General features: G+C 35.5%; 1 protein-coding gene across 1 annotated transcript in view; it reads left to right on the top strand.

Annotated features, from left to right (window-relative positions):
* LOC150095883 (glutamine--fructose-6-phosphate aminotransferase [isomerizing] 2-like) overlaps positions 1-18,731 on the top strand; it is a 240,259-nt gene that overhangs the window by 201,071 nt on the left and 20,457 nt on the right. Inside the window, exons 16-18 of the mRNA XM_090409642.1 lie at positions 5,979-6,106; positions 16,319-16,471; positions 17,696-17,872. Coding sequence (XP_090265768.1) covers positions 5,979-6,106; positions 16,319-16,471; positions 17,696-17,872 — 458 coding nt within the window. The remainder of the gene's footprint in view (positions 1-5,978; positions 6,107-16,318; positions 16,472-17,695; positions 17,873-18,731) is intronic.

The following is an 18,731-nucleotide window of genomic DNA, read 5'->3' as shown; positions in this document are numbered from 1 at the left end:
CTGATATCCCATCAGTTTCTATTGCTGAATTCTTATTCGATTTGTGCAACATCTCTAATACCTCATACCTGAGTTTCTTCATCCATTTGATAACAACTTGTTAGTTGAACAACCTTTTCTGTGTCTATCACCCTCATCTCATCTGCATTCACTAGAGTTATTCTTTCATATTCATTGTTTCTTTTACTTGCAGCATAACAATAGAATTCTTTGGGGGTTGTCTTTAGCTTGTAGAGCCAGTTTCTTTTCATCTCAGACTTAGCTCTCCATACAACAGTTGTCATTTCTGGCCTGCTGCTTATAATTCTCATAAGGAACATCATCCTTATGATCTTCATGATATTCCTTCCACATCCATTTCTTATGAATCCTTTTGCTTGATAACATTACACATCCTTGAACTCTAGGGACACGTTCTGATATTGCATCATTAATTTTTTTTTTAAATACTGCCCATGCACTGTCGATATCCTTCCCATCCAACAACAGATACCATGGTGCAAAATCCACCATACTCCTCATTTAGGCATAATTTTGTGGTTTGTGGTTCAGTATGTTACCTTTTCTGAATGGAATATTCATAAACTTAGCCACGCTAAGTTTATGAATATTCATAAACTTAGTTTATGAACCTTGAGCTGCCACATGCTGATTCAGGAAGTCATCTTGCAACAGCTCAATTCATTGAGTTTCCTTCTTTGCATGAGATGTTTTACTTCTACTCAATCAATGTTTGGATAATTAAATCCCCTATTATGATTACTCTTTTTGCATCCATCATCTTTATTTGGTGTTGCCTTCTTTGTTACTAGCAACTGATCCACCAAGTCTGTAGCAACACTCCACTATGTTTTTGATCTTATCCTCCACCTCACACCAGATGACTTCAAACTCACTTCTAGATGAAAAACTGTTACTAGTATTCTTCATAAGTCTCAACAATAACTGGATTCAAGTCATCCAACATTATCAGTCTTGCCTATCCTTCCTTAAAATACTGTACCCTTGACATTTGATACCAGTTAGTATGTCAGTTCTGATAGCCAGGTCTCACTAATGCCTATAATATGAGGTACCAATATATTGACCAAATCAACAAACTCTACCATTTGGTTTCTGATACTCCTAGCATTTGTGTACATACATAAGCTACCTACATGTTTTTTTGTATACTCTTGTCTGTAGTCTGTGTAACAGTTGGACAACTTGTAGGTCTCTATTCTTAATACTTGTCTTATTTTTGCAGACATCTTTGCACATGCTTGATGGGTCTGAACTGGATGAACACAAAATAGAAATTGTTCTCTCCTAATAATAATTTCTATGATGATGCCCATTCCCATTATTAACACAGTTACATAACATTGCTACTCTTACACAGATTCTCAGTATTCCTCCCATCATGAAGATCTTTCAATCTTGTGAATGTGACTTCATGGAGAGATTGAGAGCAGTTGGTGATGGGGAGGAGAGACTGACTGTAAGTGAGCAAGAGGTGTTTGGGGAGTTGAGTAAACTAGATGTAAATAAGGCTGTGGGACTTGATAATATATCACTGCGTATTCTGAAGGAATGTGCCAGGGAGTTGACACCTGCCTTGACATATTTTAATACGAGTCTTGCACTTGGTCAAGTTCCGAAGGAGAGCAAGATTGTGACACTTCATAAAGGAGGTGATCGAACTCAAGCATCAAACTATCTGTGTGTCAGGTGTTGTGGTGAAGATGTTGGAGAAGCTTGTGAGAACCAGGATCCAGAGTTGGGTTGACAACAATGGTATTATCTTTGATGGACAACATGGATTTGCTAAAGGAAGGTTATGTTTTAGTAATCTACTTACTTATTACAATAAAGTGACTGCTTTCTTGGACAGAGGAGAAGGATACACAGTAATATACTTGAATTTTACAAAGACTTTTGATAGAGTACCTCACGATAAGTTGACAGTCAAACTAGAGCAGATGGGGTTGGATATTAGATTAGTGCATTGGATTGGAGACTGGCTATCTGATAGGTATCAACAAGTTGTGTATGAGGGGTGCGATATCCAGGAAAAGGAATGCGATATCCAGTCACTAGTGGAGTGCCTCAGGAGGTCTGTTTTAGGGCCATTACTGTTTAACTTGTATATTAATGATATTGGCGAAGATTTGGATGGAGATATTCGGTTTTTTGCAGATGATGCAAAGTTGGGAAGAACCATAAAGCATAGTGAAGATGTTGTGGCCTTGCAAGAAGACGTGAATAAAATCAGTGATTGGGAACGGAAATGGGGATGCGAGTTCAATGTTGCAAAATGTAAGGCTTTAAAATTTGGAAAACAAAGATGGGATGCAGAATTTATGCTTGGTGAGAATATATTGTTGCAGGTAGAGGAAATAAGAGATCTGAGGGTGATAGTGGATAAGGATCTAAAATTTAGGGGACACATTGCCAAAATTGTGAAGTCGTAGGGAGATTCTTGTTCCGTTGTATAAGGCTTTGATTAGGCCACACATGGACTATTGTGCCCAGATTTGGTCACCGGGTTTTCAGAAGAATGAAGAGATGTTGGAAAGGGTCCAAAGGCGACTGACTAAGGTAGTTTCTGACCTCTGGAATGTCGAGTATGAGGAAAGATTGAGAAGATGTAATTTGCAGATTTGGTGGACAGGAGGAAGAGGGGAGATATGATAGAGACCTACAAGTTGGTAAGGGGTTGTTATAGGATCAATGGTGGAGAAGTTCTACAGAGAATAGTAGGAGATCAGGGGAGAACCAGAGGTCATCCCTGGAAAATGTATAAAGAGGGTGTGAGTGGGGAGTAAGAGTTGTGAATGATTGGAATGCCTTGCCTGAGAGTGTGGTGTCTGCAAGGAGTTTGAGTGTGTTTAAGACACAGTATGATGAGATGTGTGTGTGATAAAAGGACCTCCCAGATGAGTCTTTGACTCCATGAGGTCTTGTGGTAATAATAATAATAATAATTTGGTTTTCCTGACTCTGTTTTAGGTCTCATATCAGTTATTAGTTTTTCAAGAGACCTGATACCAAACACATTCAAGTATAGTCTATCCCTCTTGTACAAATCTAATATTCCCTCAAATTCACTCCACACATTGAACAAGTGGCATCCATTACTTCTACACAGCCTATGCATTGAATCATTTGCCATCATAGCCCTTCTTCTTAATTCACTTTAATCATATCTGGGTAATATACTTAAGATTTTCACTTTATCACACCTTACTCTCGCTTCTTCCAACAACCATTTCATATCCTCTCTCATACTGAACTTATCACTAGTTAAGTTATTATTTACCACAATTACAATCTCTTTTACTTTTCTTTTTCTGTTTTTCAATTAAGTGTGCTATATTTTTAATTTTTACTCTGGGAAAATGAAAATCAACTTGCTCATCAATACATATTTTATGATAGTCAACATACCAAAATATTCTTTTTACAATCAACAGTACTTATTTGATTTTCATCATATGCTAACTTATCTGATTCTGTGTTTTGTTGTGTTTTATTTTGCAGCTTACTTTTCTAATCTTCTCTGTGTTCATTTAAATGCCGCTCAAACCTTTCTGTAATTCCCTGCATTGTTTGTCTAATAATTAGCTTTAACTTTACTATTTTGGAGGTTAAATCATTTTCAATATCCTTAATATCTTCAATAACCTCCTTAGTAGGGCAAGTCTTCTTGTTCTCAACTTCACCGTTCTTCTTAGTATTAAGTTTCTTGTGTGTACATAAGAAAATGTATATAAGAAAGTTTTTTTTAAAGATGAATCAAAATTGAGCAGCTTTCTACTTGTCATTTCAGAAGAGTCCCACATGTTGCCCTCTGCATTTGTGCCTATCTGTGAGATAGGACAAAATAGTCAACCTCTGCTATAAGCTTCAGGGGGAGGGTGGAAGATGTGGATAACAACACACTGGAAATTAGCATGAGTTCAAGCCAAGTAATAATGGGGAACTTTGGTAATAAGGACATACCGGAAGGAGGAAAAATCATATGGAGAGAAGAAAAGGAAATTTATACAGCTAGTAAAACTTCAAACCATGAGGGACTCAGTGTTTGAGTGTGCTGAATCTGGTGATTGCATAAGAAGATTTGTCCATAACTAAAGTAGCCACTTTGATTCCAACTGGGAATTGGCAATATCTTGATTGATTGCAGGCTTATGAAGGAGCTATAATCAGTCCTGCTGCATAAGAATCTGAAAGGGAAGGATGTTAGCAGCAAATGGGACATGATTAAGGGATATTTCTGGATGCTTCATCATCATCAAACTCCTGACATGTATGCTTAAGGGGTGTACAGGATATTATGATAATACTACATGAAGAAATTACATCATTACTAACTTCCTATCAACAATTTTCGACCAAATCAATCTGATCAAGACTCCATTATCAGATCTTAATTTCTGTCTTCTAAGGCACTTTTTACTGTATCAATCCACCTATATCTTGTTCTTTTTCTTGCCAACCTGGCAGCAAACACTTGTTTTGCTAATCTTTCTTCTCCCATTCTGTTTAAGTGACTATGCCACCTGAGATTAGCTTTGCTAACACATTCCTGGATGCTAACAATGTCAAGTTCTTTCTTAATATCCTCGTTTTTAATATGATATTGCCATTGATACCATCTGTTTAAGCACGTAATCGTTCTCATATCCGCAGTCTCTAGTCTTTGGTCAAGTGTTTTATTTCTAACCCAGCTCTCAGATCCATAAGTTAAAATTGGCTTGAACACTGTCTTGTATACAGCTAATTTAGTGTTTTGACTAATTTCTCTCTTATTCCATATAAATTTATTCAGTTGACTTCCAACCATACCAGCTTTGTTTGATTCTGTTGTCTATTTCTATATTTAATTTACCATCACTAAAAATTGTGCTTAAGTAGTTGAAATGTTTTACTTGTTCTATAGGTTCTCCATTCACAATGCAGTTGATATTTTCAATGTTTCTGCCTATTTTCATAGTCTTTGTCTTGTTATTTCTGAATTTCATATACCAAATTTATTAAAAGTTATTCAGTTTAGTCGGGGAATCTTGCAGATTGGATTTATTTAGAAGTATAACATTATCTGCATAAAGTAAAGAGCTGAGATTAACATCTCCCATTTTGATATCAGGTTTAATACCACTTTCCTTCATAATGTGATCCATATAGATAATGAATAACAAGGGATAATGTACATCCTTGTGTGACACCAGATTTATCATTAAATCCATCTTCCTGTACTTCAATTCTAACTGCTGACTTACAACTCAAATCAAGATTAAGTATTGCTTAATATAATGCTCCATTGACACCATATAACTGTAGCATTTTGAATAGCTTTTCTCTTGGCACCTTCTCATATGCCTTTTGCAGGTCTACAAAACTTAAATACAGATGTTGTTTGTTGTATTCCTGAAATTTCTCAACTGTATGTTGTAAAGTGAAAATCTGATCCTGACAGCCTCTATTTAGCCTGAATTCAGCTTGCTTCGCTTCCAGAATCCTTCTCAGTTGTTTCTCAAGTATACTTGCATAAATCTTACCAGGAACACTCAGTAGGAAATACCCCTGTAATTCTCACATTCAGTTTTATTTCCCTTTTTTTTTTTGCATATGGATGCTATGAGAACTCTACTCCAATCATGATCACCCATGTATTAACATTAAGAGAAGTTCATATAGAAAAATGAATTAATTCTTTTAATGTATTAATCAGCTAGAGTGTCACAGTTACCTATATACAAATAGGTAGGTAAACCAAGAAACCATTAGTGGCTGAAATGATCACTGAAAATTATTTTATTAAAACTAGTACATTCTAAGGTTGTGTTGTTTCACATATCACTGTTACATGCATGCATACAAATAGGTAGGTAAACCAAGCAATCCGAGTTAGTGTTAATGCATTGTTGAAAATGCAAGTGATAATACTTAGTAAGGAAGACTACATGGAAATGTGTTTATTTTAATTGTAACAGATCAAATTAAAGAGGTACTGAGACTAGATGAACAAGTCCATAATTTATCGAAGCAATTGTACAGGCAAAAGTCACTTTTAGTAATGGGAAGAGGATATAATCATGCTACTTGCCTTGAGGGAGCTTTGGTATGTTGTTTTTAATATTAATAACAAAAAAGCTATTGATATTAAGTATAGATTAATACATAGAGCATATTGTAATCAAAACTGCAATTAATATCAGCAAACTGTTCATATCACATTCATCATCAAATCATTAGTGACTCAAATGATCATGAAAATTATTTTAAGAAAACTGGTGCATTCTGAGGTGTAGTTTCACATATCACTGTGAAACTGGAATGATTTCATATTGCAGGCTAGGTTGTGAGAAGTTTTACTGCTCAGTTGCAATGTAATTTATCATTAACGGCATCTCCATTGAGTCCAGAGACTCATCGTGGGAGACCACAATGCAGCATTAAATTGACAGCCATTATCCTTTTATCCATATACCTCTTCCTGTAAACAAGAAGAGATATATGGGGAATTAAGCAACCTTGATATTAATAAGGCTGTGTATAGTTAACCATTATACACACAAATCCTATCATACCTCTATTTGAAGCCATTCACCATCAGGAAACTGTAGCAATCTATTCCACTCATCCACAACTCTCCAGGCAAAAAATCTGGTTCTGCATACCCCTTACTAACCACACTCTTATATAACTTCCATGGATGGCCCCTAGTTCTCTGAATATTTGTCATATATTGAAAAATTTTGCTTGCATCAATTTTATAAAACCTCTTTAATATCTTAAAAGTTTTTATTGTGTCCCCTCTTTTCTGCCTATTGACTAAACTTTGTAACCCACAAACCTTCAACCTGTCCTCATAGGGAGTATTCCACAGACCTGTTGCCATCTTGGTCACTTGTCTCTGAATCCTCTCTACCACTTCCTAGTCTCCAAGAAACCCAGGTGACCAAATCTGTGCACAATAGGCAAGATGTAGCTGAGTCATAGCTTTATAAAAAGGGATAATAACTTGCTTGATTACTTAGCAAAGATGTTTTTCAACATCCAAGTCCTTTGAGCTCTTTTACAAACTTTTGCAATATGCCCTCTGAACTGCAACTCTTTGTCTGCCATTATCTCCATGTCCCTAGCCTCATCAATTTCCTGCAATCCAATACCGTCAATATGATACACCATATGCAACCTTTTTAACCCAAAGTGCATAACCTTATATTTTGCAACATTAAATTGATAACTATTATCCTTTTACCCATATACCTTTTCCTGTAAACAAGAAGAGATATATGGGGAATTAAGTAAACTTGATATAAGGCTATGGGGACTTGATGATCACTGCATATTTTGAAGGAATGTGCCAGAGAGTTGACACACGCCTTGACATATTTGTTTAATGAGTCTTACATTTGGTCAAGTTCCAAAGAAGTGGAAGAAAGGGGAGATTGTACTGCTTCATAAAGGAGATGAGAGAATTCAATCATCATATTATAGGCCAATCTGTGTGTCAGATGTTGTGGTTGAAGTATTGGTAAGGCTAGTGAGAACCAGGATCCAGATTGGATTGACAACAATGGTATTATCTTTGGTGGACAGCACAGATTTGCTAAAGGAAGGTTATGTTTTAGTAATCTACTTATTTATTACAATAAGGTGATAGCATCATTGGATGTTGGAAGATGGATATACAATTAGTATAGTTGACTTTGCAAAGGCTTTTGATAGATTACTGCATGATAATTTGATAGTTAAACCAGAGTGGATGGGGGTTGTATATTAGACTAGTGCATTGTTTAGGAGATTGGCTATCTGATAGGTATCAGCAAGTTGTGTATGAGAGAGCACTATCCCAGAAGAGGAAAGTCACTAGGGGTCAGTCATCTATTTTAGGGTCATTGCTGTTTATTCTGTATATTTATGATATTGGAGAAGATTTGGATGGGGATATTCAGTTGTTTGCAGATGATGCAAAGTGGAGGAGTAGAGCAGATCTTGTGGCTTTACAAGAAGATTTGAATAGACTGAGTGAATGGACATGGAAGTAGGGATGACAGTTCAATATTGCAAAATGTAAGATTTTAAAATTTATTATTAACATCTGACCTCCATGGAGTCAGACTCATTGTGAGAGGTAGACACTATTGCACACAATACTCATCCAACTGTGCTTTAAACTGATTCAGTGTGTCTACATTCACAGCGCGCGCGCGCACACACGCACCCACACTCACTCACTCACACAGGCAATGCATTCCACTCACCAAACACTCTCCATACAAACAAAGAACCTGCTTCTTATTCATTATACAGTTTCCAGCAATAGCCTTTTGTTCTATCCTCCCCCCTCCTATTCTATGAAAATTCTCTTCCTAGTCAAAGGTTGTTATCAAGTTGATATGGAAGAGATTTTTCATAGAATGGGAGGGGGGGGGGGAATAGAACAGAAGGCCATATATAGGAGGGATATAATTGAGACATAAGCTAGTCTGTCCTTGTACTCCACATTCCAAAGACCACTGACCACCTTTGTGAATCTTCTCTGGACCCTTTTCGACATATCCTCATCACCATGAAAAACCAGTGACCAAATCTGTGCACAATAATCCATCTGAGGCCTGATCAAGACCTTATACACTGGCATCATAACCTCTTTATTTCTGCATGTCGGGGTCCTCCGCATAATTGCCATTATCCGATGTGATGTCTTCTCAACTTATGCAATGTGTCCCCTGAATTTCAGGTTCTTGTCTGCCATCACTCCTAGATCTCTATCTCCTCTACTTCCTTTAAAGTTTCCATTGAACTGATAGTTCCACTTATCTGCCCATTCATGCAATCTATTCAAGTCCTCTTGTAAAGCTATAACATCCACTCAACTTCACAGTTTTGCATCTACAAAGAGCACTAGTTAAACCCATCCCAATATCATTAACATACAAATTGAACAATGACCCCAAAACTGACCCCTGCAGCACACCATTATTGACCTTTCTCTTTCGGGATGCTGCACACCCATATGCAACTTTCTGATACCTATCCAACAGCCAGTCACTGATCGAACTCAGAAATCTATTATCCAATCTCATCTGTTTCAATTTATTTAAGAGCTTGTCATGTGGGAGTCTGTCAGAAGCCTTGCAAAATCTAAGTACACCACTGTATATGCATCTCCCTTGTCCAAGATATTTGTTACCGTCTTATAGTACATAAGTAAGTTAGTGAAACATGATCTCCCCTTAACAAACCTATGCTGATAACCACATAGAATACTGCTGTTATCAACCCATTTCTATATCCTACTCCTCAACAATCTTTCCATATATGTAGACCAGCCTATAATTTGAAGCTACAGCCTTATCACCTCCTTTATGCAGTGGAACAATTTTACCCTACTCCCACTCCCTTGGAACATGTGCTGTTGCAAGACTCTTATTAAACAAGCATGCCAATGCTGCCACCAATTCCCTAGAACATACCCTTAAGATGTGTAGTGATATGTCATCAAATCCTATTGACTTATTGGCATCAAGTTTATTTCCTCAAATACCTCCTGCTCACTCACAATTAAGCCATCCTCTCCTATGTCCTCCACTTAAGTTCCTCATGATGTCTTGATGGGAACTTAACAATGTCTTCTGCAGCAATTACCATTCTACCACCTCCATCCATTAACATCATCTTATCATGATTATTCTTCTGTGTACTTGCCACATATCTTAAAAAAACACTCTAGGGTTTTTCTTTGCCTAATTTACCAATTTCTTCTCACACTCACCTTTTGTTTTCCTTACTGAGTCTCTCTGTACTGGCTTGTTCTTTATACTCTTCATGTAACTGATTATTACCATTATTCATCTTGTACTGCCTCCAAAATACCTGCTTTCAGATTTCATGCTTAAGCACCTCATTAATCCATTTTACACCTATGTTATTCAACCCTTTTGGCTTTCAGAATACATTCACACATTGATGTTGTATGTATTTCTTTGTCAGTTCCCATGCAGCATTTATTTCCTTACAACATAACTCCTCATTCCATGTTATACCTCCAAGCTGTCTCCTAAGCTTGTGATAATCACCAGCCTTCTAATTCCTCATATATCCTTTCCTCACAAAAGTCTGTATATTGCTAGCCACAACACAGGTGATCACTTCATGATCATTTTCACCAACTGGAGGAAAATGTGAAACCCCTTTCAATTACATCCTCTGATGAAATGATCTGATCTAGAATTCTTGATCCCTGCATTCCCTCCTTTATGTGCTGCCTGAGATAGTTATCTCTCAAGTACTCGAGAAATTCATTTTCCTTATTCCCAAATGCTATCTCATCATTCCAATTTATACTGCCATAATTAAAATCGCCCATAATATTTACCCTTCCATTATTACTAATCCAAGTTGTTCATATATTTCTTCATCACCACCCTCCACATTCCCAGGCCTATAGCAACATCTAACTAAATGTTTTCCTCTCAACCTCCATGTCACACTACACTGCCTCATAACATTGCCATTATTTCCCCCCCTTTCATGCCAATCTTATGTGGACTTAATTCCCCTTGCTATATCAGCAGTGCTCCCCTTCCCTTCTTGTCCTTTCTATCCTCATAAAAAAAAATACCGTATCCTTCCATTTCTATTCCTGTTACGATATAATCTTCTTTCAACCATGTTTCACTTATTCCAATGATTTTGTGATGAATAAACTCAATCACTGAAACCATTTCATTCCCCTTATTTCTGATACTTCTGGCATTTGTAAACAAACACTGCAGTTCATTTTTAGATCTATAACCATTCCTATCCAAGCCATGTGTTGGTTGCGATTTCCACACCACACCTGCCCAATTACCTTTTATCACCACTTACCACATATATTTGCTCAGTCTCAACTTCTCCCACCCACATTGCACTATACTCCATCTTCATACACACATTGACTGCTACTTTCAACATCCATTCTCCCTATGCCATGTCTCCCTGTCCAGCTGAGCTCTCCCCATTTCCCTGTTCCTCTTGCATTCCCATTCTCTCTTCATTTGTCACGCTACAAATGTTTCAGTGTTTCCATTGCCAAGCACTTCTGTCTCTTCAATACCACTCTCCTGATTTTTTCCCGTCATCTCTTTCTTCTGATCTCTTGCATGCATCACACACTGTACTTCCATCCAGCAACACTTTCTTCAGTACATTCACTCCAAAGCCATTTAAATGCAGCCCACATTGTTGGATCCTGCTTCTTCTCAATCTATACTTTGGATCTGACATGATTACTATTATGATGTTCTTAACTAATTGGTAAATTGTAAGCTGATTTCTAATTCAAATATAAAGAAAATTTATATTTAAAGACTGTGCCACTTCATATCTGAATTAGTTCAAGAATTGAAGAAAAACCAACTCTCAACTACCTTTTCTTTATATGTTGTTATTATATATACAGGCCGAGAATATTTAACTTAATTTACCCGCTTTGGTTCGAATATTTTATGAATGGTGCAGTAAAAGAGATTCAGGCAAAATACAACTTTTGATTAACAATAACAAACATTTAATTTTAGAATCACAAATTTTACACTTAAGATCAAATCACTAATTAAGTTATTATAAACACTTCAGCCTTTCTGATAATACTGTCATACAAACTCAGACAATGGTAAATTTGTTATCTCTAATACAGTCTTCTCACAGTTCCTTAAATTCCAAATACAATAAAATCATAGTAACACCACTTTACAAGCAAACACTTTTAAATTTACACTTCAGCTAATCTTCGCAATAGTTACTGTTAACATAAGGAAATTCTAGGATGAAACACACATCTCTGCATAGGAATATTAATGGTTGGAATGTTCTTACCGACAATCTTCTTTCTTCATCAACTTACTCACAAACACTTTTAACAATAAACGGCACTCATTAAAATAAATCTAAGCATTAACTGAATTAATTCACGGTCACAATACACATAATCAGACGATCTTACATGAAGCACTACTGATCACTCATGAATTAAGATAACACAATAATTCCTTAACTTGAGGTTTTATATGCACAGTTGTTCATTCCTCCGGCATTCAGTTAATTCTTTAGGCACTATAATTCTAAACACAGCTAACGGTAAACTTCAACTTTACAGCCTCTACTATTCTCTAGTTGCTCCGTGCTTTGCTTCAAGGTTCCGTATGTCCTTGAAAGGTCGGCGCTGAAATTATATCTCAATTCAAGTATCGCTAGTCTATTTAATAGTCTCTTAGCTGTTTTCCGTAGCTATAATTGTCATTCTACAACTTATTAGCTAACTGCTTCTCGACTAGTAGACTTAAATTAGCTGCTTGAGTGACTTGCCGACTCTCTAATATCGCACTCTAATTTCCCGAATGCTGAATACTCCGATTCCAACTGAATGCCAATCTCTCTCTTTTCCCTCTCTCTGTTTCCTATCTAAAAAATATCTTCAGCATTCTTCCTTTTTATATCTGTTCTTCCCGCCTAAATTGTTCACGTGATCTCTTTAACTAAAACTCTTTTCAATAAACCTTCTCCTCACGTACTGTTCCAAACTCGCACTTGCTCACTTACATACGTCTCCATGACAACAGAACAAAACATAATAAATTTGAGCTATTGCATAACGTTAAACTTCTACAAACAGGAATAAATAGAGAATATTTACATTTCAATTAATGCGCAGTTAAATTATCAAATACAAATTCTTATAATATTAACATAATAATAATTAAAATAGCTTAATAATATTTAAATACAGAGTCTAATACTATTATTATATATCTTTGATCAATTAATTAATTATTATTAGAACTTCAAGGAAAAATTCATGAATAATAAATCTTAAGCAAGGGACTAACAAATAATATATAAACAAGTTTTGCTTAGTATATGATAGATTATGTTAAATGTGAATGAATAACAAAAACATACAGAATAATTTCATTCACAGTTTAACACCATCACACCTGTATAATTTCATTCTTCCCTCAAATCATCATACATCCACAAACTGCACTCCTTTCTCTTTCCACCTCTCTGCTAGCATACCATTCATGATTTTGGCCCTTCGTCGTAACTCATTGTCTTACCTCGGCAACACACGCTGGCAACTTTTCCTACTATACTGTTATCTTTCACTCTTCTATTTGTAAAACAGAGATGGGATGTAGAATTTACTCTTGATGGGGATATATTGTTGGGGAAAATAAGAGACCTTGGGATGATGGTGGATAAGGATCTAAAATTTAGAGGACATAGTGCCAAAATTGTTAGGAAAACACAAAAAATTCTGATAATGCAGAGGACACTGAGCTCTGATTAGTCCACACATATGGACTACTTGTGCACAGATGATGTAATTTTCAGAGTCTAGTGGATAGGAGGAAGAGGGGTGATATAATAGAAAGTTGATAAGGGATGGTGGGAGAAATCATCGTCCTTGGAAGCTGTATAAGGAGGGTGTAAGCAAGGGAATGAGAAGTAGGTTTTTTTTTCATGTTTGATCTTTAGAGTGGAGTTTCTAGACTATGTAAAAAAAAAAAAAAAATATATATATTAGGAGAATTCATTTTTACGCAGTAGGAATATTATAAAATAAGTTTAATGACTATTACCAAGAGAAAAGATGGCAAGATATATTTAACAAGATACTACTAGTTTACTAGTTTCGTTACAAGAACATCATCAGGTATCATACTCAAAGAAATATATAAAAAATTACAGAGACTTAAAATTGTATTAACAGAACAAGTGAAAAACAGTAGCATGTTTGAAAAAATGCAAGTATGAGTTCCATACAAACGAATACTACGCGCTGTCGCGAGTGCGCCAGTACTGAACAGAAGCAACGTGTGCGTCCGAGAGATTGTAACTCAGGCTGTTGTTGATATGAGAAGAATCTAGAGAAATTTCTCTTGATTCAACAATCTTTCTTTCTCCTATAGATATCTCCTATAACAGGACTAGAGCTAGCGCTCTCTCTAGCCACGTTCTCTTTTCTGCTAACTCAGACGAAGGCCGCCAGCACATTGTAAACTGGACTCAAACTGCTAATATCCATGTGTGCTACAATGAACTCGAAAGAAAGATTGTTGAATCAAGAGAAATTTCTCTAGATTCCTCTCATATCAACAACAGCCTGAGTTACAATCTCTCGGACGCACACGTTGCTTCTGTTCAGTACTGGCGCACTCGCGACAGCGCGTAGTATTCGTTTGTATGGAACTTATACTTGCATTTTTTCAAACATGCTACTGTTTTTCACTTGTTCTGTTAATACAATTTTAAGTCTCTGTAATTTTTTATATATTTCTTTGAGTATGATACCTGATGATGTTCTTGTAACGAAACTAGTAAACTAGTAGTATCTTGTTAAATATATCTTTCCATCTTTTCTCTCGGTAATAGTCATTAAACTTATTTTATATATATATATATATATATGTATATATATATATAATGGATTTAAAAAAATTCCTTAGCCCATCCATGGTATGAATGCACTATAGATTTACAAATAAACCTTTTTTGGATGGAAGCCACATAAAATAAAAAGTAGGAGCCACAGGTAAAAAGTTATGGAGGGTATATAAAAGAGAAAGGTTGATCAACCTCGTGAGCAGTATAAACACAGGCAAGAAGGGTAACCTATAGTAAGAGAGGGAAATGCAAATTATGAAAGAAAACTAGCTGAGCTGGTCAAAGAAAATCCCAAAGAGCTCTCTCTCTCGTGTGTACGGGGAGGGAAAGTAAAAGTAAGAATAGCTATGGAAGGATAACGTATGTTAATGCAATGATAGGAAGGTAACAAAAGCAGAAGCATAGTTGAGTTGCCCGAGTGATTATTTTGCAAGGTATATTATTCAGGTGGAGATATTGCAGTGCCAGATGTGATAATACATAGATAAATTGGAGTTGCTTAGAACATCACAGTCCTTAATACAAATATGTCCATTGGATTTAGATGAGGTATTGCCCCATGTATTAATAGAAAGTACATGGGAATTAGCATCTCCTCTGACCACGGTGTTTGTCTTAACTGGAAAGGTGCCACAAGGACAAAATAGTACCATTGCATGAAGGAAGAGGTTTCAAGACAGTGATAGCAAATAAGAGAACAGTTGGCATCTCAGGAGCAGTGATTAATGTATTGAGGAAGTTGGTAAAAGACAGAATTCAGAAATGGTTGGATAGGAATGATACTCTATGAAGAATAGCATGGTTTTGTTCAAGGGTAGGTCTAGCCTTAATAGTGTGCTCACTTTTTATAATAAAGTGACAATTGAAATGGATACCATATGGAACTTTTACAGAAATTTAATCAAATGGGGATGGATGAAAAATTTGTGATATAGAAAAAGGGTGGATGATGGACAGATACCAAAGAGTAGTATATTGTTGTTATTATTATTATGTGACACCTCCAAGGAGTCCAAAGACTCATCAAGGGAGAGCACCTACTCTACAACTGTCTCCACCACTCAATCCACCATCTACTGCCCATCACCACCACTACTAGTACTTTTCACAGACAATCACAAACATCCATGTCCACAGCAGGATTCGAATCCGCAGCCTTTTGACTGGAGATCGGATACACTAACTACACAGCCAACCAGACCAGTATATGAGGAAACTGAAACTAGAAGGTAGCTTAGTAGTGAATCTACTGTAATTTGTACATATACGATACAGGAAATGATTTAAAGGATCATATTCAATTATTTGCTGATGCAAAACTGGTAAGAGTTAGTTAATGAAGATAATTTAGAGATTCTGTTGAATGACTTATCCTTTGTCCATACAGCAAGTCTGACCATTGCCATTTTAATGTGGCAAAGTGTAAGGGCATGCAGAGACCATGGTTTGAGAGTTCTAAGAAAAAATTAAGGGATTGAACAGATGACATCAGTGGTAGCATCTTAAAAATGAAGTTGTTAAGCAGGATCCTGATACTGTTAGCATTCAGGAATGAGTGGGACTAATCTAAAGTGATATGATGGCCTAATCAGAATTGAAGAGAAATGGTTAATAGCTAGGTGATTGTAAGAGGAAAAAGGCCCAGAGTGAGACCAAGATCTAGGTGCCTTTAGAAGACTGAAATGTGACATCTGACAAATTCAGGAAAGACATGTTTTCTCTGAGGGAATCTCCAATCTTTTAGGTATTAAATCATGTAAATTTCAATTTAAAACATGTCTATTTTTGATATGTAAACAGTAATAAAAATACTAGTTAATTAGTTCCGAATGTTATTTAAGTTATGATTTGAATTTACCACTGATTGATGTTTCATATCCTTTTTTAATAGAAAATTAAGGAGTTGACTTACATGCACTCAGAGGGCATCCTTGCTGGTGAGTTGAAACATGGTCCTCTAGCTTTAGTAGACAAAGCTATGCCTGTCATTATGATTGTAACCAGGGATCCAGTATATCCTAAATGCATGAATGCATTACAACAGGTACTGCAAAATTTCATAATTTTAAATATAAAATATTTTATAAAATTAATTTTTTGAATTTTAGTAGAGGTTTAACACATTCACGTCGGAGCAAGAGGAAATCCTCTCATAACGACATCGACCTTGTGGCAAGACAATATGATTTCTCTCAGTCTTCCTGTTTTCCTCTCAGTGGATGCATCATATATTGACTGGTTCTTCAACTATAACCAAATCTGCATGGGGGGGGGGGGAAGAAATATATGTTTCAGGATATACTAGAAAAAATTAAGAAGAATTGTATATTTTGTTTGTATATGTAATTACTAAAGTGTCTCTAAATATGTCAAGTGACAGAACGATTGGCAAATATGAGAGAAAGAACGGGTGTGAATACAAATACTTTTATTAGAGGCAAATGAATTATTAATAATTTACAATTGTGTCATTATTTTTGTGTATCCAATAATTTGCTGGGTTGCAGCAATTTTCTTGTGATGTTATAACTTCTAGATATGCACACTTGCATTTATGATAGGAATAAAAAAAAATAGAAATGAATGAGGTGAGGACAGGAAAAGAGATTTTTTGTGAAATATAAATAACGTACCAATGATAAATAGCACCTGTATACATTGGTAGCTCAATAAATAACTATAGGGAAGTACTTATCCAATTAACTAATGTTGATGAGGTGATTTATCTAGCCATGGTAGAGTATCTGTGGGTTGGAGCAGCAAATCATCTTGTACAATTTGTTATGCTTATGTTTACTTATTTTTCATGTATATTTCACTTCGTTTTCTAAGAATTTTATTTTATTCACTATTGATCAGTGTACACATTTTACATAACGATTCTTAGAAATTTTTGTCTTAATAAAAATCATCTTTGTCTTATAGTACATAGAAGCAGTTCCCAACCTATGGTCTGTGAACCCCTGAATGTCCGCAAGAGATACATTTTTGAGAACTAATGTTATGAACAGCCTTGATGGACTATACAGACCAACAGTGCATTATGGTACCTCTATGTACATTCAATGTGTATACCACATATCAGTGTATCTTTACATAGGCCATAATTTAAGATAAAATTGGCCAATTCTAATTTCCTCCACAGGGATCCCCCATATTTTTCAAATTAAAAGTAGGGGTTCTCCACTTTCAAAAGGTTGAGAAATGCTGATACATAAGATTTGTTTATATTTAGGAATAGATGGATTTTTATTCTTTGCTTTCATAGGTATGTGCTCGTGATGGACGCCCAATTATTATTTGTGAACAAGGGGATAAAGAAACTGCAAAACACGCTTTTAACCATCTTGAAGTGCCTCATACTGTTGACTGTCTTCAAGGAGTGTTAACTGTCATACCCCTTCAACTGCTTTCTTATCATATTGCTGTTTTAAGAGGATATAATGTAAGTTACCTTACTTTCTGAAGTTTATAAGATTCCATTACGTTTTAATTTTCATCTTTCATCTTTTACTAAGAGTTAGTGCTTTTTTTTTTTTTTTGTCTCAAGTGCTAGACAGTTTAATTTAAACTGATGTTTAGGATTAAGTAGTTTACTCTTTCAGTTCATTTTAGAGCAATTAGAGCATCCTAGTTAGTGTATACAAAGGGAAAATCATTTAACTGTTTTTTGTATATTGTGCATGTCTTCTGTGTTCTGAATAAAAGCTGAAGCAGTAGCGGCCGGCGAAAATTGTAAGTGGGGGTGCTGCATATAAAAAAAAATAATAATAATAATAATAATTTTAAAAAAATGTAAAAAATTTCTAATCAGTAACGAATTTATTAATAAATAAATTTACATATTAAAAATTGCTTTATTAAAAATATTTCATCCTCACCACAAACAAACACCAATAATAAAAGTTTCGTATCAATAGCAATGACAAACGCAAATGAATATCGGCATTAGATCGCAGTGCATTTGTTTTGTGTAACGATAATTGAAAAAATATAATTCTTTTCATATTTTCAACAGTGACACTCGTCATAATTCAGCCTTGTATCTATAATAAATAAATAATTATGTTATTTTAACAAAATAAAATATTGACAAAAAATAGTTCACCATGCACACGCACCAATAATAAATGTTTTTTATCTCACAGAAATAACGTGCATAAGGATACTAAAAATACACTGCTGTTTGGGCAGTGTCTGAATGACGCAACATGCAATGACAAGTGCCAACGAATATTGGCATTAGATTGCAGTGCTTTTGTTTTGTAATCTAAAGCGTTAATTGAACAATTCCAATTAACTAT

This window comes from Typopeltis vanoorti, chromosome 19 (genome assembly GCF_054136105.1).
Source record: "Typopeltis vanoorti isolate ZY-2024b chromosome 19, IOZ_Tvanoo_1.0, whole genome shotgun sequence".
NCBI lineage: Eukaryota > Metazoa > Arthropoda > Arachnida > Uropygi > Thelyphonidae > Typopeltis > Typopeltis vanoorti.
Note: the sequence above shows the minus strand (reverse complement) of the source record. Positions and strands in the feature narration are given on the sequence as shown.